Source organism: Ciconia boyciana, chromosome 3 (assembly GCF_034638445.1).
Source record: "Ciconia boyciana chromosome 3, ASM3463844v1, whole genome shotgun sequence".
NCBI lineage: Eukaryota > Metazoa > Chordata > Aves > Ciconiiformes > Ciconiidae > Ciconia > Ciconia boyciana.
Window position 1 is genome coordinate 101,612,109 of NC_132936.1, and position 22,170 is coordinate 101,634,278.

A 22,170-nucleotide genomic window follows, 5' to 3' on the forward strand; every position below is an offset into this window, starting at 1 on the left:
GAGTTGACATTTCAAAAACCTGAAAGGTTAGGATCACACTCCGAAGTATTTAAATGAGTCAATTTTTCCAGAAAATTGAGAACTATTCACTATTATTACAGATTTCACAGGAGTGCTGTAAAAATAAATTAATCTAATTTTTAGAGGCACAGATTTATTCTTCTACAAAAGATGGAGCGAGTTCAACCACGAAATGCCTGCAATAGATGCAGCAGCGCTGAAAGCGAACGAAGAGAGCAGCAGGTAGGCACCACACGTAACGTCACCGCAAAGCGAATGGTCAGACCCGCGTTACCCTTATAATTTGCAGAAAATACACAGGAACGTACACGCTTTGTAATTTTTACATTTGGATCCATCTTCAGTTCACACTTTAATCAGGACGACTTCGTGCTACATGCAGTCTGTCCTCCAAATCATTCAGAAAGTGGGCTGGCGAAGTATTTTTTCTTAAAGAAACTGATGACCATTTGCCGTAGCCTTAACAAAACCGAAGAGAACGCAGCCTGTCAAGTTTTCTGGGAGCGTTTGGATAAACAGGCAGTAAATATTTTCGATCACAGCACAGCTCCGGGCAGGGGAACCTGACGCTCAGGGAGCACACGGAGGGATGCGCGGCCGCCGGGAAGGCGCTGGCTCCCCCCCACCGCTGCCGCCGCCGCCTCGGGCACTTCCGCGGACACCGCCACCGCTCCCAACTTTGACGGCGGGCGAGCGAGCACGGCAGCCGGCCCACGGGGAGAGCTGCTCCCCGGCTTCCCGGGGCGCCCCGCGGCAGCGGCGCCCCCGGGGCTCTCGCTGCGACACCCGGGCCCGCCGCGCCCGGCCGGGGTCCCTCCCACCCCCGGAGCAAAAGGAAGGGACGAAAAAGAAAATATTCCTATTTAAAAAAAAAAAACCAACAACAAACAACCAGCCCAAACCCAAGCAACTAACTCTGGGGAAGCGCAAGCCCACGGCGAGGGAAGAACAAAGGAGGCAAGTGCAGCCGGAGCTCTCGCAACAGATGGTTTGAAGCTGACCAGATTTCGCGCTGGCATCCCCTCCCCTCCCCTCCCCTCTTCTCCTCTCCCTCCCCTCCGCCGCGGCACGGGCGGTGTTTGGACGCACCGGCCCGCCCGGCACCGCGTCCCCCCCGGCCGCCGCCGCTCAGGGCAGCCCCCCCCGCCCGCCGGTCCGGTCCCCGCCGCGCAGCCCCCCAGCCCAACCCAGCCCAGCCCAGCCCAGCCCAGCCCCAGCCGGCGGGGCCGGCACCCCCGCCGGCCGCAGGTGCGCGCCCCCGCGGCAGGGCGGGCTGGCGGGCGGCTGCCGGCACGCTTGACCCGTCCCGTCCCGTCCCGTCCCGCCCTCTCCCTCACGCTTCCCGCCGCTCACCCAAACTCCCGGCGAAACCGTCCATTTTGTGTGGGGCGAAGCCGCTGTCGCCGGCCGGGACAGGTTCATTCACCAGCGGAGCGGCGGCAGGCGGCGGCGGCGGCGCCGCAGCCCGGCGCTCATGAGCCGCCTGGGGCAGCGGCTCCCGCGGCTCCCCGCGCTCGGCGGCGGCAGGAGGCGGCTCCGGCGGCTCCTCCTCCTGCTGCTGCTGCTGCTGCTGCTGCGGGGCCGGCGGCGGCGCTGCCCGGCTCCCTCCCTGCGCCGCGACCCCAGCACGGCAGCTCGTGCCGAGCTCCTCCCGCCGCCGCCGCCAGCGCCGCCCCAGCGCCCCGTGCTGTCGTGCTTCCGACTCCGCCCGCCCTGGCAGCCGCCGCTTCCCCTGCGGGCGGGCCGGCCCCGGCCCCGGCCCCGGCCCCGGCCCCCGCCGGCGGGCAGCCCCGAGCCGCCTCCGGCTGCGGCTCCCGCGCCCCGCCGCCGCGAGAGCTGCGGCGGCGGCTGCTGCTGCTGGGCCAGCAGGGTCGTAGTGGTGGTCCCGGCCAGCAGTGCTGCGCCGGGAGCGCGGGTCGCAAAGGGGGGCGGTGGGCTGCTGACCGCAGCTTTCGGCCGGGGACAGCGGGGGTGCCGGTGCCAGGCTTCGGTCTTTGCCAAGCACACCTTCTCCGGGATAAGGCACTTCGGAGCCACAGCGCGATTTCCGTTCAGAAGTTTACACTATCGGGCAGTTTGTGGGAGGGTTAATTGGGCGATTTAATATAATGATCCCAGCAATCAAAACAGATTTGCTTAGATTAATTTAAAAACTTCAGTTCAAACTAGTTTGGGGAAGTTCTTCCTCACTGGATATGAAGCCAGGGGAACTGTCACTTCTGCAACCTTCTGTCTCTTACAGCTCTGTATAGGCGATCTCTCCCTCCCCTTCCAGCCAGCCACACTCCCGGCTGTCTCCTGTAGCTTCCAGCCATGTGCTTGATGACGAGGGAAAATACAAAGTAGAACCAGAAATTCAAGTCAGCCATGCCGCCTACCATAATCTCTTAGCCAAGACCGTTCCGTATGTTAAGCAACATCATCAAGTTGTGCGATGCATTGCTTTCTCCTCGGTCAGGAAAAGCTACGCATCCATTGCGACATCCTGTTTTGCTATAAGCATTTTCCTGTCATGCACTGAAGTGCTAGTGCAGCGGTCCTACAGAGACACGGATAATTGCCTGTGAGCATGTCCCTGGCATTTGCAGCCCTGTCCTCTAATGACAGTCCGTGGATGTTGTTGAACAGGACTGGGGAGAAACGTGGTGCTGGAGAGCAGCCCAGACCTCATGGGAGCAGCGCCCATTTCCCCAGGACCTTCCATCCAAATGGCAAAAGCATCATTATCTTGTTAATCTGCAATATAAAACAAACCTGAGAGGTTTATGCTTGCTTACATCAGAGGAAAATGCCTTGAAGTTTTTCATCAAAACCTAATCTCCACCAGATTTTGCAGCAAATTTTACTGAACAGCTGCCCCAGCAATGAATTTGAGTGCGGCTGCCTGCGAACTCCATAAATAATCCATCTCCATACATCCTGTAGTCTTGTCAAAAGAAATGCCTTTCAATCGATCTGCTCTAAATGGGACATCATTAGCCACTAAGTTTGGTCTGAATTACTAGCAGGTATTAGACTTCCTACCTGCTCATGGGGTCTGTTGCTGTAGAATGGCTCGATAGAGACTACTTCCATGGTCTTTTACCTATGGAAGGGAGTGCTGCAGTCAAACCAGTCCAGTAAAAATTCCCTTTAAAATGCTTCATTTTACAAACAAAAGCAAGAACAACAAGGCACTACAGCTCCAGTCCCATCTTCCCACCCCCCATTTGTTACTTGCCTCAGGCCAGGTTTTCAAGATCCTTCAAGCATTGGGAGTGCAGAGAGAGAAATCTCTAGCTAGGAAAAGTGCCCTGGGAATTGAGAGCCTGTGGACAGTTTCCTTCAGAAAGGGCCCCTTCCCCCTGAGGCAGAGCCTTATGTAAATCCTTCAGGTGGGCCTCCTGTGCTTCAGTATGCTGTTTTGTTAAACAAACAAAACAAACAGACAAAAAGCATGCCCAGCTGCCTTCTTGAGCTGTCAGCAGGACCATCCTTCAGACCCACCAGTCGGTGAGTTATTGCAAACATCCTTAGGGTTGTAAGTAAAGTGTTGCCTCTGTTTTATACACTGGAAACTGAAGGCCAGAGGATGGATCCTTACCTAGATGTTTAATTCCTACTGAAATTGGTTAGGAGCATGAATGGATACCTTTGATTATCTGGGAGCTTGCACAAAAGTACATAAAAAGTTTAAGAGCTGCAGAGAAAGCTAGTTCTCCGTAATCTTATCTTAAACCCAAGATGAGTTTGTTACTCAAGTATCGTTGGAAACCCAAACTTTGGTACTAGCATTTCAAAAATAAAGCTCCATCACTGCAGAGTTAAGGAACTGCACAAAACGAAGGAAATCGAAAAGCAAGGAAGTTTACTTCTGTGTGACTTGTTAATTAGGCATTTTTAAAGAGTGAGTGCTATGGAGGAGTTAGCAAAATATAGCAAACTCCAACTTTTAAATTCTTATGTTACCTTCTTCAGTCTAAGCCAAGCTCTGAATGCTACCTGAATTTAGGTGGGGTTTGTTTGGGGTGTTTATTTATTTATCAGTTGTGTTTATGGTGTAGACAACAGCTGTAATTGTGGTATAGACAATACACAATCAGAGTTTTAGCAAAAAAATCTGCAGTAAATACATATATGGATGTGTGTTTATCATCTTTAACGATTTTCCTTGGCTGTTGAGCAAAATAACTTATTATTAAAGCAAAAGTAAGGGGGTTTTATGCCGGTTTCAGGCAGGTACTGGCAAATTACTCAATATAGTCTGTAGACGGATAAACAGTATGCCTGTTCCAGGTGCAAACAGGAACAGGGGTTTAAGGGGTTTAACTTCTGTTTCTTAGTTGACAGAAATTCAAAAACATGAACCAAAGAGTTGTTACAAAGTTCTAACAAGCTCAGTGATTGTCTCCTCTTAGTTTACATTTTGATGCTAAAGAAAGATTACATCATTCAGGGTAAAGATACCACAGGGCAGGAATTTTACATCAGTTTGACAGGTTCACAGTTTCGGAAATCCTAATTCTTGTCTGCAGCCTTCCCTCCTCCTGTAGTTCAGCTTGACCCTTTGCAAGTCCCACTGATGGAGCAGGCAGCAGGAGCGGTGCTGGGCTAGGGCAAAGCCTGCACTAGGCTTCTCCGAGTAGCTGGTGAGCAACGAGCCCATGCCTCGGCTGTTGGAAACCAGTTTGGTGTTACAGACTGCACCGGACAACGCTGACATACCCCAGCTGAGGACCTGCACATACACCTGGAGTCTCCCTCTTACTAGAAGGAAGCTATGGAAAATACGAACCACGGAAAGAGGCCACCCTGAAATACAGAGTGGAGGCTACACACATTCCAGAGATTTTTACCCAGCCCCTGAAGGAAATAGGCTATTTTTCCCCCATTGTTTCATTTCTCTGGCACATTTTCCTTGGACTACAGGTTGTTGAACAATACTTCTGTAAGAATACCTTTGTTTGTTTCGTTTGGGTTGTTTTTTTTTTTAATTGACATAGTTTGGCAACATTCAGCTTAGGAATTGTTTAACTTTTTGGTGGCTTGAATGTAAATTATATTTAGGCATTTTTCCACTGAGGAAATATAAAAATGATTAACAACTGAAAATGAAATTGCTGAGATTCTTGTATGTGAAGTTGGGAGTCTAAAACTTTGAGCCACTTCATCTTACCCGGTAGAAAGAGGACTCTGCTTCCCACAATACTCATCTCCCGTTACTTCCACTGGTGTCTAGTTTCCTGGAGCAAAGTGGAAACACCTGAAGGAAATCTTCTCCCTCCTGCAGTTTTTCTGGTGCACCTCGTCAGGGTGAGTGGTGCGAGCCTGGATGCATGGCGAGGAGCAGCCAGGGAGCCCCAGCCCCGCAGGTCTGATCCTGCCTCTCCCCTGCTCCCACCTGCAGACCTGGGAAGGGGGGAAGAGGTGCTGCTATTTGTAACCAGCTGTGCCCACAGCTGGTTGTGTAATCAGTGTAGGATCACTCCCCGTGCCGTGGTGGTGCTCGGTTGAGATGTCCCTTTGCAGATACATGGGGTTCTTTATTGTGCCTTGTTTTGAAGAGGAACAACTTCATTGGTTTGCCGTGAGGCATGGGATATTGTTAATTCTCCCCGGTGAGGCTCGAGTTGTAAGAAGTTCCCAGGGGTCACTGATGTCAGGGAAAAAATTTGATGCCGGACCTAGAGGTAGATTAAATTACTCCTTCCCGATTTATAGAGGGTACTCCTCTTACCTCCAACACAGAGTCTCTGAAGTTTTTCTTTCTGGGCTGGGGTCTTGCCTCCCCACGCAAGCAGCCTAAGGTTCAGTCCCTCTAAATTACCCAAGGGCATGAATCAGCATGAATCAATGGGCTGGAAGGCACTAGGAGTCTTGCCAGGGTCTTGAGGAGAGCTAGAGAGCTTCAATTAAATCTTTATTTATGTGTTTAACTGAAATACGACATAGGATTTTCAAAATGGGGCTGAATTTGTTAACTGCTGTGTTAACAAATTCATTAATTTTGATAAAGACACCTAGCTGTATAACATGCTACTGTATAATACATGTTAGAAGCCGATCTTCTTGATGTTGCTGTGTAACTGCTTCACTCCTTTTTTGTACATTATTCCTAGAGGTCTGAGGTTAAGGCATACCTAAGTGTCTCCTGGTCTTCCTCCATTATCATATAAAGTAGGAATAGAAATTGTCTTCCAAAACAAAAATATCAAAAGTTTGCTGGAAGGTTTCAAGTGGCTAAACTCTGGTTAGGTGGACTATTTTGTAGTAGGATGGATCATAGTCTTATTTCTATAATGCTACTACCTCACTGTTGATGAGCATGAAAAAATCTCATAAAAAGTCAGGGTCGACTTTTGCAGCTATATATAGTTGATCTTTAATTAACTGCTGCATGTGTAGTGTTCCAGTTTATTGCAAATAAGATTTTGATCACAGTTTGCAAAGTCATTCCCAAACGTTCAGAAATGTCTTCATTTAATACGATAAATATAATTTACTGACAGTCAGAAAAAAAAAAAAAAAAGCATTTTTTTTTAAAGATGCTAATGATTTGTGAGGTTGTCCCTAATGGAGACTCAATAGAGATGGTTTTATTTTGAGGAACTGCTGAGCACCCACTTCCTGAAAAACCAAGTTTACGTTTGCTGCTTTTTATTGATTATCCCAAAATTGCAATTCCAAGCCATTAATGAAACTTTGGCAAGAATTGCACAGTTTCCTGGGGTCCTCATTAAATGCACATTTTAGTTCAAGCGCAGAACCTACAAAACCCTGTTAGCTTAAGCTAAATTTCACATCATTGAATTAACGTATTTAGAAAATGGCAGTCTCCTAGAAATGTGACTACCAGGTAAGAGAAAAATAGCAGAGCTCTAATGCTAATTCGTTCACCAGCCCTGGTGGGGAATGAGCAGATTCAGTGTGATTCTAAGCATTTGAAAATTGGCAGAATTTGAGCAGAGATAGTTGAAACTCTGTGTGCGCAATATTTTTTTTCTCATGAGGGGAAAGGCTTAGCATTTTAACTAGAGAGCAGGTTAAAAATTTTATTCTGAAACTTTGTTGATATCGAGCTTAGATTAAATGAGGAAATCTGAAAAACATTTCACAAAGCTGGAGAAATAGAATCTTATCTTCCTTCATCTCTCCCCAATGGATAAGTGGTCTGGTTTGTCATACCAAAGAGCACACTCAGTTGTTTTCTCAAATTAGTGAGCTGCTCATGAAATTCATACCTTGGTCCAAGCCCTATAAAAGTCTAACGTCTTACATAAGTGCTAAGTTAAGGATTTAGCTGAAGCATAAATTGGTGCATTGGCTTTGTATCAGCCATTTACATTAGGGTGCAGTTTATTCTCTGCCTCAGGAAAAAATGTGCTTCAGCTTGTACTTGGGAGCACTATGATGAGCTTTGGAGCGATCCCTTTTCTGTTCTCCCTACTTACAAAAATTAGGAAAAGGTAACGCTAACAGGTTAGCAATGTTAACTAGGGGTGCTAACTAGTAAGTGTTAAGACTGCTGGAAAAGAAGCTGATTTTTAGACTGACAAGCTTACGGAGATCCCCCTTGGGGACAGAATAAATTAGCATTACGTGTGGAATTTATATTTTTTCCCCAACTGTTAAAACATCTCCTGTAGCTTTGCATTTTATACAGATCATTATCCACAATAAGAAGCTGACCCACACAATAGCCTGTGTGCATGTCTATGTATCTGTAAATAAATACACTTATATAGATCCTTCTTCATCAGTGCTGTTCACCCCTCTGTGCAATTCTGTTTAAGCTATTACTCCGCTTGAACCATTTGTCAGTGGAAGGAAGTGCCTGCGGAGAAGTGATACATTACTGTATAGTTTCTTGCTGTGAAGTGTTGATTTTAAAACAGGCTGGCAGTCTGCAGCCGACCCCATAATAAAAATGAACAGACATGGTTTAGGAGGTTTTGTTTTTCTTTTGTCCTGTTGTTATGCCCAGTTTAAGGAATCTTTTATTGTCTTTCAGCTATGCCATACTCAGCAATAAATTTCTCTCTTATGTTTGGCCTTTTCCCCTCTGGGAGTTTGGGATTCTTTCCCATTTCCAGTTCTACATTTTTAAGCTGTGACAACCATCCTATTGCCTGGTTATTAGCTCGCAGGGCAGGTGTGCGATGTTTTCTTTTAGAAAGGATAATGTTAGCACCCAAATTCAGTGAGCAGCACAGTGATCATTCTCCGTTTTGCAGACTGAGAACACCGACAAGGATGTTAATGTAAGACCATAGTCTGGAGAATGAAGACCGAAACCAGGTCAGCATAGGCTAAACTGAAATAAAGCGGAAAGAAACTCTATTCCCATTGAAAAATACTAACCCTGCAATAATATCTAGGTATAGGTAACTTGGATTAAGGGCAAGCCTGCTCTCTGTAGAGCAGCAGTGCACAACTGAGCTTTTAGGCATTGATGTCTTCCATGTCCGCAGTATCAGACCTTTACTTTACTACTTCATGAGAAAATGTAGATCTAGGAAGGAGGCTTCTGCCAGGCTCTTGGACACACTTACACCGTTACTGCATTTGCAGGATGGGTCATACAGAAATGGTGTATCACTTGCAAAGTCTAATGAGATATCTGATTGCACCTTTGCTGAATGAGTAATATCAGGACCATCGCTCTCAATCAAGAAAATAAAAATTCTAATCTTGGTTTCTTAATGCTTATCAAAACATATGTCTCAGCTTAGTACCCCCTGCTTTCAGAGGGCCTTCAAATTCATTTAGACAGGTAGTGTGAGGGGGGTGATAGTTGATCTTTCTTCGGACCAAATCTGTAAAGACTCAAAGATGAAGCTTCAAACCTGTCTTGCACCATGATTCCTGGACGTGGGTCTCTAACAGATGTAGCCAGAGGAGTCAGATTTTCTGTAGTCAAAGGCAGTAGATTATTAACTTATTCATAATAAGACCGTCTTAGGCATGCAGTGTGTAGCTGGGGTGAATGAACTCATTTTCAAATAGATTTACCTGTGCCTGAAGAATTAGTTAATAAAGCACATTTGTTTGAATTTCCATTACCTACCCTACATTTACAAATTATAGTTCCTGATTAATGACATCAGGAGTTGAACTTTGGCTTTTAAAGCACCAGACCCATGCTGTGCAGTAGACACATTTACATGCCATTTATGCAAGTCATCCAATTAAAATTTACTGATAGAAATTATATAATACACCAGAATGAATACATTATTTCCCCTATTAATCTGCTTTCTTTGCCTTTCAGCAGAAGTGACCAACCTTTCCCTTTGCCCCAAATGGGAATTCATGTCAAAAACCCCCCCTGAAATAGGCAGCAAAGGTAAAGGAAAATTTTCCAGATCAAATTAGCAAATTATAATTCTTAAATAAAGAACTGGGGAAATGAAAGCTTCCCCTTTAACGTTGCTTATATGTTTGCATTTAAAAATTGAAAAAATGTGGTCTGATCCTACAAAATACCAATTCCCCCTCATGTCAAGAGAAAAATGTCACAGGGTTGAGCCGCCTCTGTCACAGGATGGCCCATATCTCGGAGAAAGCAAGTCATTCAATAATAGCATCATGAACTACTTCAGGTTTTCCTTTTAAAGATAATGAGCAAAATTTACCAGGCACTTTCCAAACAAAGACACATAAAAAATGACTTCCAACAGAGTGGTTCAGGTGTGCAGCTAGTGTTAGCCTTTCCTCAGGTTGGTTTACTTGCCAGTGCTTCCGAGCAAAGCCGATGTGAGTCCAGCATCTTCAATAACAGCAGCTACTTTCAGTAACTCTGCCAATGCAAGAGCTGTGCTTGCTGGAACCACGGAGTGAACGAGACGGTGTGAATGATACCTCCCCACGTTGTCCATGAAATTTTTCCAAATTGTAGGTAGGGCTAATGCAGTAGGTAGAGGGAAAAGTCATGGTATAGTATTAGAAATTTTCCATGCTTCCGCACGAAAACAGCAGATGGCAGCAAGAGAGACAGTGTGCACCCAAACCTGGGGTTTGCCTTCCCTGCTTTGGTGGGTAGGCTTTGAATCATTTCTTGGCTAACATCTCTTCTAGTTGGTCATGAAAATATAAGGAAGTTGAAAATTCCCATTTCTTTTAGGCATGTGATCTCAATATCTGTGACCTTCATCCTGGAAAGGTATTTCTTGGCTCAAGTCTCTCTGGCCTGGCACTGAAGTATCCTTTGTCCTTTTATATAGTTTATAATGCTTGAGAAATCATGCTGAAGGCAAAGGTGAGTGCCCGTAACAACTCGATCTTTTTATTTTGTTTTAAATATAATATTGATGAATAGGAACATTTCTCCTTCTAAAACATGCTTCTCAGACAAAGTCCTTCATGTGTCAGGGCCATAACTCCCAGGGTTTACTGCTGGATGCAGAGAATGTATTAGACTGGAGACAAGATAGGAGAAACTTTCTGCCTGAGCATCGGGTGATAAGTAAGTGGAGTCACAGACAGTGGTTTTCAAAAGAGAAAGAAAAATGTCATTCAAAACCTAATATTGCTGAAGTTGTGAGACAGGCATTAAAAACAGAAGTTTAATTTAATATCCAGGTACTCATGAATTCATCTTTTAAACAGCAGCCAGCAGAGGTGAGATTTCCACAGGTAGTTCAGGGCATCAACATTAGACTCTGCTGCTCCATCTCTGCAGAGGTATAATGTCTTTTAAGGAAGTAAAGCTTGAACTGTGAGAAGGGCAAGTTTTCTTTAGGGCTTCATAACTGAGGAAAGCAAGTGCATTGGGACAGTACAGAGTCAAATTTAGCTGAAATGTCTCAAATTAACCATTCCTGTGACATTATGAATATTGTCTCTTTTTTTTTTTTTGAGCAACTTCCCCGATTCCATTGTTTTGACGGACGTTGTTATGTGAAGTTTTTTCTTATTGTTCTTGCCCATTATATGCTGGCTATGCAGATGTCTCATGCTCCGTAGATTCCTTTACCACATTTCAGATCAGACAACCCAGTCTTCTTCAAAGCAATATATTTCTAAATGTTTTTTCTCTTTGCTAACTCTTTCACCATGTTTTTTTCTACTGTGGGATATAAGAGGGTTTTTTGGCTCAGACAGCCCTGCCAGGTTGACTGCTTGTTCCAGTCCCAGTTCACAACTGATAGTGATTTTCTGAAGGTTCTTTGTTTCAGATTTAAACAAGAAAATTTCTTATGGTCTCCTAGTGACTTCAAAGTTACAGTGCTCTTCCTGTTCCTCTGTAAGCCGTTTAAAGGTTTTCTCTTTCTGTATCTCTGCATGCTTTGGTTGAAGTATGCATGATAATGAATGACATTTTCTTTCTGAATAAAAGATGCACCAGTCAGACTATATTGGCAATACATACTATTTTTCTCTGCCAAATCAAAGGATTTAGAGATGTCTCCAGCATTTCTTCATATGGAAAACTACTGTGAGCTGTTTCATATTTTGCTGTTCCAGCTGTTACAATTTATGGAGATCAAAATCTGACTCAAATGTTCTTTCTACAAAGACCGTCAAACCAGAATCTTGCTGGGACAGGACAGGTGGCAGCATAGGAAGGGGGGAATTGACCTATTGATCTTATTTTTCTTACTTCAATATGATTGCTGCTATATTTGGTGCTTAAGGTAATGTCCTGAAGCCCAAGAGATCTGCACTGAATGTTTTCTTGTCATGTCCCTCCCTGCCTATGTCAGCCTTCCAGCATCCTTCAGAGCCGGGAGTACCAGAGGGGTTACCTGTACTGACCATGTACCTGGATAAGACCATTTCCACCCATTCTGCCGTGGCACCCCACACCAGTAGAGAGGATGAAAGGATGGAGCCTGCCCAAATCTTTTACCAACATGGAAGAAGGCAATGAGCAAACAGTCCTCTGGTTTATGAGGAGACTGTAAAGTTAACGGCTAAGTGGAAAAGGCAAAAAGCACCATCAGGCACTAGCAGATCTTAGTTAGTAGTCCAAATGAAAGTATCACTACTTAGATTATAAGGGTTGCAGGTAAATGAAACAGTAAAAGTTTGGTTGTGATGACAGGCATTTGGAAGGGCTTTTAAATTATTCTAGCTGGTTCCACATCAGTGGAAAAGAGTGACTGATCTTGAGGACTGCAAAAAACGTAGATTAAAGCTAATAAACATGAATAAAATGGCAAGAAAAAGACAAGACTGCAGCAACTGGGGGAAAAAACATGGAGGAGAACTTATTAATTATGCCTGATAACGGGAGGAAGGGAGCAGCCTTTCTTTAACAGACCTGGAGTCAAGTTAGTATCTTTTTCTTGTTTTCTGTGCCTTATGGGTTTAGGTTCATAGGAGGAATACTGCTGAAAACATGCTGTGTTCTTCAGGCAGCAAGTGAAGAGATACATTTAAATCTTCTTTGTATGTAGCCAAAACAATGACTCGAGGGCGTATGAAGGGCTACTCTCTTTCCCCAAGGTCCAGAGGGAGTTGGTGGGCAGGTACCAGTTTCTCACTCTGCTCATCTGTCCCTTGCACGGACAATTGCACCAAGCAAAATCAAAAGACTGCCCTACTGCAGCAGCAGCGCTTTACGCCCGTTCCTACTCAGCTAGCTCTCACTTAAGTAAATGTAGGATAGTGAAAATCCTGACTCAAGAATATGCATCTCACAAATGGAGAAAAACTACATGATGCATAGAGGGACTTTTGCTAAAAACTGGCATTTGTCATCAGAACTCATGTCCTTTCGATAAAGCAACTTCTTTAAAAAATACAAACTGTTATCTGTAAATGTTACTGAAACCACACTATGGCTGGAATGTGAGAGTATGGAATAAGCACAGTTCGAATGTAATGTGAACGTACAATATGAACAAAATGCTTTTGGTGTACTTGGAATTGGCTGCATTTTATTGTTTCTCAGTATTTTTTCTGTGTTCAGTTCCTGTATTGTCTATACTGGTTACTTAAATTTGGTCTGGATTTCATCTGAAAAAAGCAAGGAGGGCCATATATGCCTTTTAAGAGAAAATTCATGTTTCCTTTTCAGTATTCCTGCTGCTTGCTATATGATTGCAAGTACAGTTTATCCTCTAAGTTCATTTCAGCAGAAGAATTTGAATCACCACTGGAATGCACGTGGCAAGCAGAGAAACTCTATCAGCAACGAAGCCCCTCATCAAAAAGAGTGCCTAGTAGTTTTAAGACTGCATTATGGCTTGGAACGATTTTGTGGTGACGACTGTTTGGTTTCTTGCCATTATTCCAGAAAATACAAGGATCAAAGAAAGAAAGTCATATTGATTGGCTTGGGTCTGGTCAAAAATGAGATTTGTGTCTTCTAATGTAACTAACATTTTACAGATGGCTCGGTTCATGTTAAAGCTAGGGATGCATGTAGATTGAATTATCAGAGGATTAGAACCAGCTGCATTTAGTTTGAAAATAATTTTGTGAATATTCTGACCATCAAAATGCACAGAGCAGACTCTTGCTGTATGAATTCTAGCAAATGCCTAAAAAAACCCCACGGAGACTAATTGAGGGTCTGCCCCTGTTTACTGCTGGTTACCTTTTCTTCAAAGAAACCACATTGTATGTGAGAGCACTCATGAGTTCAGGTCCATAAATCGCATCTTTGACTGTGAATTAAGGGTAAAAAGGATCGGATCTGAAGAATTTACTTGACTAAAACCAGAATCCAGCCCAGTATCAGTAGGAGATCCACAAGACGCTGGGAGTGACTTTCCAGTTTCCTGCCTTGCATTTTGTGCACCTTCATAACGGGATTTGGAACAATGTGATTCTAATTTTGTAATGTTTTGCACTGACTCTGCACATCTCTAAATGACTAGACCAGATGCGAAATGATGAAGAATCAGCACCAGTGAATAGTGGATTGATCTGCTAGCAGAAGTGTCCTTATTTACTTCTTCAGATTCTGAGGATGAAAATCTTTTCATGATGTCCCAGGACACACAGAAATATCAAACACAGTATTAAAAAAGACCACATAGATTTTCACTGTTAAACTAGATTTACCACAATTGATTAAATTTATTTAAAGCTCTTTGAAGTCACTAATAAAAGAACACTTAAATTATAAAAGTGTTCCAAATATACTTTTTCTTATTATTAATATTTAAAATACCAGCATCCACACTTGCAGCAATGTTATTACCATTAACTAAACAAAACAGAACTAGTTTTCCTAGCGTTAGTATTATGTAGTTTATTCTATCCTAGGTTCTTAGGTTCATTACCCATGATGTATTATGAAAACCAAGCATAAATTCTTGCTTAGTATCCATGAAATCTTCTGTTATTGATGTCCAGTTATACTGAAATGATTCCATATGCTCATCTGCTGCAAAATTCAGAATTCTTTCGCTAAGTTAATGTCTCTTTGCATATATGTCTTAGATTTAAAATACATTATTAGTGATGCTGAGTAAGACCAGTTAATTTTTTAAGGGGTGATTCTTGCCAAATTTATTGCATGGTATAATCTCACCAGAAAAAGCTCAGGCTTACTAGGAATAAGCACTTTATATTTTTATTAAGTTCACGGGATATTTCTTTGCAGAACAGTTTTCCTGAAGCAGATCACTTATGGTAAAATCAGCATGCTTCTGCGATGCATGTTTTTCCCATAAACTTGAAGTCCCTTTACAGCATACACTGATGCTTCTGAGAAATAAGGCTTTGTCTTGAATACAGAGCCAAATCAATTATTAACTTCTCATACATAAAGTTTATGACGTGGGCCAGGCCCCTAAAGCTGAGTGCTATTTTGCATCAGGTATTATAGCTGTTTGATTTTACTAAAAGCGTAGCTTTAATCTTGTGCTGGTGTATTTGTATATCGAAGGAAAATACGAAGCAAAGTCTTAACTCTGTCTTCATCTTGTCTTGGCAGTCTTTGTGGATTGCACTGGATCTGTACAGGTTCACCCGATTAGGCATCTCTCCCTGTTTTTTTGCTGATTACCTCTTTAATTCCCAGCAGTAGTGAGTACAGACTGACTTGCTGCAGCAAACTTCAGTGAAAAGCATTATTCTACTCGCAGGAGATTATCTTCTGGAAGTCCTATTTTATTTTTTCTTTTGACTATTAGTTTAAAAGGAAAATGTGGCTCTTAAAATTTCTTGGCCATACCAGAGAAGGCTGGAAAGCACTCAGGCCCCAAGTTCACTAACAGCCTGGATACTTGTGCAAAGAATTATTTCAGTTTTTGCTTGCTAGCAATTTTTACTGTTTTTAATCAGGTGTCTAATCAACTTTTACTAGGCTTCTACTCGCAGAATGAAATCAGCTTACTGAAGGCTTTAGCAAATATGTGTATTTTTCTTCTCTTTTGGTCTGTTCAGTTTGCATTCAGCTTAGGTTTTTGAACTTTATTCACAGCAGCGGATGTGGAAAATACTTTTAACTGATACCTGAAATTCTCTTGTAATCAGATTTCATGTTTTCAGCACTTCAGAAAAGACTTCTAATTTCATCATCAACTTTACAATATTAATAGTTTATGACAGTTTAAGAATAGTTTAAGAATAATGATGATACATATACAATAATGTATTGACTATTGTATTTTAATGCAATGCATGTTCTGATATACATTGTATTTCAATACAATATATTGCAATAAAAATCTCTAATTAGGCTTTGTAGTCTTTTATGAAATGTTGATGTCTGTCTCAAAAGAATGGTGAGTAAATCATTAGACATCCACAGAGCTGCCACAATTTTCAGAAGCAGAAAATGCTGTACAGTGTTTCTGTGCTGAAATAATCGTAGCGCAATTACTATTGTCTGGATGGTGCAGCCCTAATATTTTCAAAAAATACATGTATCAAGGGAATAGATCTGATCTTAGATGTGCTTGCACAGCACTTAGCAAGAGAGGGCATGGATCAGTTGGGCAGGCACTAACCTGCACCGTGAAGAGCTAAGTTCTCCTCAGCCTCTCCTGGGGGACCCTGAGCAAGCAGCTCTGCTTCTCCGCGTCCACATCCGATGGAGGGATTCCCATCTCGTGTGGGATCAAAGGGGCCGTGTTGCTCTTCTTACGCAAATAGTCATGAGAGTACTGCATGAAAAGTAGTCAGCAGCAAGCAAATGCAACTTGATTCACCAATGTGATATTAAGAGGAGATATTTCAAACTTTCTGTTCCAGCCTTTAAAAAGCGAACAGATTTGGGGAAATAATCTTCCTGATTATTTTTTTTTCCAACTCCAAACCATTGACTACTACTCATGGGTCACATAAGTAGGTCTACACTAACAGCTACTGCAAATTACAATATTACAGAGAGGAAAACTACCCGTAAAATTTTACCTTAGTCTGCTAATGTAAGTATAAAGTAGGAATGAAAAACATTAAACAACAATTAAAGACATATTGAAGAAAAAAGTCTAGGCCAGCTCTTCTTCCATTTACTTGCCAGGACTGGAAGGCTGGTTTCGTGTTGTTTTGTGCACATTAGCCACTTGGGACACTGTCACCTAATCATACCCATGAACCTCCCAAAACCTGGCTGACAAGGATCTCCATCCCAAGGGACTCACACCAGAAAATAATTGTGCAGAGAGGTGTCAGTGAGCATGGGTTCATTTTTTAAATGCAAACCACATTTCTACCGCCTCAGTTTCAAGACTAGCCAATATCTTCAATGTAAATACCAGACAGTAATAACAAAGAGATAAGTCTGATGTTGATTAACTAGAGGTTTTGTTATAAAATAAGGCATGAGATTTAATGATTCTGAGGAGCCACGCAGTGTCGAGTTCAAGAAGTTGCTTCCCTGATTGTTTCACTAAGAGGGAAAATGAAGTACAGAGAAGGCCAAGTTGCATGATATGATGGCTTACATCATTAAATGTGTTATTAAGTGATATATAGTATATTATGTGATGCAGTTCCAGATTTATAAAATGGCTCCTGAAACTCACTGGAAACTGGTAATGCTTGATACTTTGTACATCTGGTTATCTACAGAGTTGTTGAATGATGCCCATGGGAACTTACCTCTAGGTATTCCTTTTTTCTTTTGCAAATCTTGACGCCTGTATGTGAAGTTTTCTGGAGCTTTCACAGATTATAGGTATTTTCCTGGTAACTTTATATTTCTGAGGGCTGTTATTCTGCCTGTGGATTTACTGATTAACTATGCCTGTAGGATACCCTATGGCCTTACTTGGGTACAAAAGCACTAGAGATAAAATCATCAGACGTAAACTGATAAGATGAGAGTCGAAGAGAAGAGCAGGTAGAAAGCAACAAGCATCAGAAGAAGTGTCAAAGTGGTGGTCTAAAGGAGGAGTGCTCATTTCTGTGGCAGCTTTCATCTGCTTTATGGGCAATGTCGTGCTGCAGATGAGGCAGCTCTGGAGAGAGCGTGAAAGCTGACCTGGGAAGGTCTGAAGCCTGAGGTGAGGTGGGAGCCATCAGCAGAGCAACGTCAGTCTCTGCTGACTGGGGCTGCAGCTCTGAATCCTCCATTGACTTTCTGGTTCTGCAGAGATACCTATTGGAATAATCTAACAGGAGCACGGGTTTATTTTTAAAAACTACCTGGAAATAAGAACAGCACAGAATCTGTAAGTGCCTGGCACAAAGAATGAATGTTTTTTTAATCTAGGCCCTGCTCTTGTAAGGTCAAAGCTGAGAACCTGTAATATAAATATGCTAGCGAAACTGCTCCATGTGGCTTGATCCCAGTTCCCTGAGATCGCTGACAACTTCTTTTGTGTTAACTTAAATGGACTTTGGATAGGAACTGGTAATAATTAGAGTACAAAATGTCTGGCACTCTCAGGAAAACAGGTGGATGAATCCATAACTAAGCAAAAAATGAACTTATGCATATTTATTGTGGACAGCTGCAGGCAAAATCCCAATGTTTTAACCCTACACAGCCTTTGTTATATGCCTGCATTCCTTTGCACTAGCCACCTGTTATTTATCAGTTGCACCACACCAGCATTGCCATATGAGGAAGAATTGTCCGTGATTGATACGGACACCATCCCCAGTGCATGGCCTTGCCCAGGGGATTCCCGGGGAAGCCAGGGACATCCAGTGTGAGAAAGGACTACAGGCTGCCTGCTCAGTTGGGATCTTATTTGGAACAAGTACATGTGGCTCTTCATCACCTCTTTGGACAAATTTGCATAGTAAGAGCAAGAAAAGAAAAGATACCAAACCTGGTACCACACCCTCCACCCCTGAATGTGCTTTTTCAACCTTTCTTGGACCAATTAAAGCTATCAGTTGAGTGATTAATGAAATGTGGCTTAATATTATTTATCAATAATCATTTCAGAGATAAGGAGATTCTGCAATAAACTACAGAAAACAGAAGCAAGGGCTGTGTCTAGCAGACACTAGGCACACAAGAATAATTTTCATGAAAAAACCTGCCTCAGCAATACTGTGCTGCCGATTCAGTTCATGATCTGCTCTGCTTTGCTGCTCTGGAAAGGACTAGGGCTGCTTCCAATAAATATGAGAGACAAACCTTCATTGACTCCAACAGCAGTAGGCTCAAACTATAAAACACTCCTTTCATTTCACCCACACTTACTGATATATGTCTGAATAACCAATATACTGTATATAATTTGAAACAGGCATTCTAGAAGATTTGGGAAATATTCTTGCATATGTTCAGTAGCTCCTTTATATGTTGTTAATTTACCACCTACTCCCACTAAATCCACTGACATCGACCACGGTCTTTTGTTGTTAGCTTCAGAAAGTTTTGCCCTATAATTCCACTTGAAAAATATAATTAAGGATGAAACCCTGATTTCTTTGAAGTCAATGACAAAACTTCAATTTTATCTAAGTGTTAATGCTGGTAATTGCAAAGATAATCTTTCACCAGAAATTCAATTCAATTTATATAATTATATTTTCACGTACGTAATGACTAATGTTTTCCCATTATTGTTTAAAAGAGATTTCAAAGTCTGTACAGCCATGTTTGCTTGCCTACAGAAGAGAGAAATACTTAACAAAAACTTAATAGGACACTGTATGTCTTAATGAAATTATTTTTTACTTTCACAATTTAAAATCAGCTCTGTCTTTTTTTCTGCCTTTTTTTTTTTCTCTTCCTGAATCTGCCAGGCTAATGCTGAGATGGCCATCAGTTGTCAAGATGATCTGAATCTGAGGCCAGTAGACACAGATGGATTTTCACATTTCAGGCACTGAGTGTTGTGAACGTGCAAAAAAAAAAAAATCAGGAAAAGATTCTAACATCCACCTCCTAATCTGTGTTAGCTAATTTATTTCTCTCGGTGTTTACCTGTACTGGAAAAATCACCATGAGTTAGCCTATGCCCTTTCACTGTTTGCATAAATAACTTGGCAGAAGACATTCCTTCGCTGTCTTCAAACTTCCAAACTCCTATTTCCCATTGCAGCTCTACCTGTAGTTGGTGGGATATGTAGTACAGGATTGAAATGATACCATGGGAACCTTAAAGTTTCTTATTCCTCCTTCCTTCTTTTTAAGGGGTCATGATTGAACTCACAAATAAATACCAGGTATAAATTTCCAGTGCCTGTTTGTTTTTATTAATATCCATAGTAATTCTTGCAGTCCTTTTAGTGGTATTATTTTGGGAGGAAGAGTGCTCCTCTTTCTGTGTTGACTGTCAAATCAATTTTTCCTATCTTCTTTCAAAAGAGTACTTTATTTCTCACCAAGCACTATCAGTCAAAATCTAAGATATATTTTTAAACCCCATAGAGTTGGGTTTTAATGGGACATATTTTTATTGGGAATAGTGTTCAACTAGGGCAAGAAGTTGCATAAAGAAGACACATGTATGTTTGCTGAAAGCTATTGCTGGACTAATTCTGCATGGAATTAAGAAGTTCTGAAGTTTTACTACTCTCTGGAAAAACTCTGTCCCATTTCATACTCTAGAGCTTTATGTTCCTACTAGTTCACACTACCTGGTCTTTTCTCTTCACTGCCCTAAGGATGGTTTCTACAGTGTGGTGTTGTTATAACACTGTAAAATATCAGTGAAGAAAAGGCACCGACTAGTTTTGTTGTCTTTTTTTTTTTTTTTTAAGACAAGAACAGGCCAGCAGAATATCTACTAATGGTTAACCTTATGTCTTTCACCCTTCCAGTATATCTTCAGTGCTTTGCCCCCCACAAATGTTATGCAAGGGAAATCAAGCACACAGTAAAAATATGCCTTTCTAACACTAGAGATCTAACACATTGGTCTCTTTTTATTGCACATCAGCTGTCTCATTTTGAAAACAAAATGGAGTTGCAGCGCTGTGCATCTGCTGCTGGACAATATAAGCACAGGTATGTGGTAGCATACTGAACCCTCCTCAGTACCTGTTGTGAACGCTCCAGATGCCTTGTTTTCATCTAGGACCTAGGGTGAGATAACATTTAGTAACAGGCAGTTCTCTGCAAACTGCCTCTTCGCCCCAGCCCATCACTCTGTCATGGAAGACAAAGTCTTGGATTTCGGTATTCATGGGAAAGCTACCACTTTTACTTTAAAAAATGGAATAAGGTACCTCACATCCATTATGCATTAGCAGTGTCCAGGCAGGAAGCTAGTGCTGGATAATTGGTGCTCTATAAATTCACATGCTCCGTTACTGTACCATATCCTCCCTTTGTAGTGAAGCCATAAATATGAAATCTCCATAAGCATTTTTCGTGACAAAATCCTCTGACTAGATACAATGACAGCTTTTTGCTTGGCCGTATCTTATATATTTAACATTTTCCTAAAGCTTCCATTCCCAAGATTTCCTCTTCAATATAGATGTTTTCCAAATCCTCCTAAATATAGCTGTTATCCTTAATCTCGTATTAAGGCAGGTCTATCTATGATGAAAAAAGTGCTATACAGTTACAAAGAGACAAAGAGATAACGTTACCTGGCATACAAAAATGTTACCTGGCAGAAAAAGCTGGGAAGATAACGGTTAGATAAAAATCTCTCTTCCTCTTTTGCCATTGTAATGCCTTAATCACATCAATGGATTCCCTGCAACAGCCACCCTGACAGCAACCTGATCTTTATTCCTAAGCCACTGCAGAAAGTGTGGCTGAAATAGATTCCTTGGGCTTGCTCCGAATGGGCAAATAGATGGGAACACTGTCAGATCTGCTGTGCCAGTTAACGTCAAGTAGCATTAAAAATCACCGGAACCTAGACCCACCTCTGGTGCATGCAAATCTAGGCGTATTTCAGCAGCACACAGCGTCAAACCAAAGCTATGTGTTTATTTGTGCTTGCAATGTAGTTCTCATTTTCCCCGTAGACTGCGAACGTATGGTTTGTCCTAATTATCTGTGAAGAACGTATTTTGCAAGAACTATTTCTATGCTAGCAGAATGACTGCAGTTATTTAAACAATGTGATCTGGAGTTTTGATCTGGATGCACTAGTGACACCATTTATTTCTGTTTCATGATTCATTAGGTACAATTCTTGGAATTATTTTTTGTTTCAATGGTCTTTTAAATTGTCCCTTTATTATAGTTTTAAAGTCTGACATTTGGATTTCGTGAGCTTCCTAGAAAATAAACCTCAGTCCTGCTCACTTCCACGCTGGCATCCTTTGGAGAATTCAGTGTTCTCTCCTGCAAGCCCTTGGAGAGCGGTGTAATGTGTTTAGCACGACAGAGTGTTTTCCTTTTCCTGTGCTCTGCTTGTCAACAGTACATTACCTTTGACTTTCCATGTCTCCAAACTGTTCCTCAAGCAGATTGCATACATAATTTAGTGCTCTCCCCTCTTTATAGTTTTCCACTTGTTATGCAGAAGAGGTAACAAATCCTTCCCTCACCATGAAATACCTCTCTTGCCAGTCGTGGTCTTTAATGGTGTTACGCATAGCCTGAAAGGGCTGTTAGTCTCCCTGAAAGGCAACGGAGTTAATTATTTCTGTTCAGCTCAGACTCTCTTCCCCTTCCACGCAGTCATCCCGTGTCTTCAGTTCACTGCAGGTGCGGGAGGTGGACTTCTCCACAGGCACACCCCCAGTGAAAGAGGGACACCTGAGTACCTGCTCCTGGGGGTACCTTTTCAGCAACGCCAGCCCAACAGCCGGCTCCTGACCCAGGACACCATTTTGTCTCAGCCTACCCCCTAGTCTCTGCAAATCTGTGATTACAACCCCCCACATAGTCTC

General features: G+C 42.4%; 1 protein-coding gene across 2 annotated transcripts in view; it reads right to left on the reverse strand.

Annotated features, from left to right (window-relative positions):
* Positions 1-1,685, reverse strand: part of EML4 (EMAP like 4) — a 167,736-nt gene extending 166,051 nt beyond the window's left edge. The window contains exon 1 of one of the 2 annotated variants that reach the window (XM_072856814.1): positions 1,375-1,685. In XM_072856814.1, coding sequence (XP_072712915.1) covers positions 1,375-1,399 — 25 coding nt within the window. In that variant the 5' untranslated portion in view covers positions 1,400-1,685. The remainder of the gene's footprint in view (positions 1-1,374) is intronic. The other variant, XM_072856812.1, reaches the window with a different exon arrangement.
* Between the last annotated feature and the right edge of the window lie 20,485 nt (positions 1,686-22,170).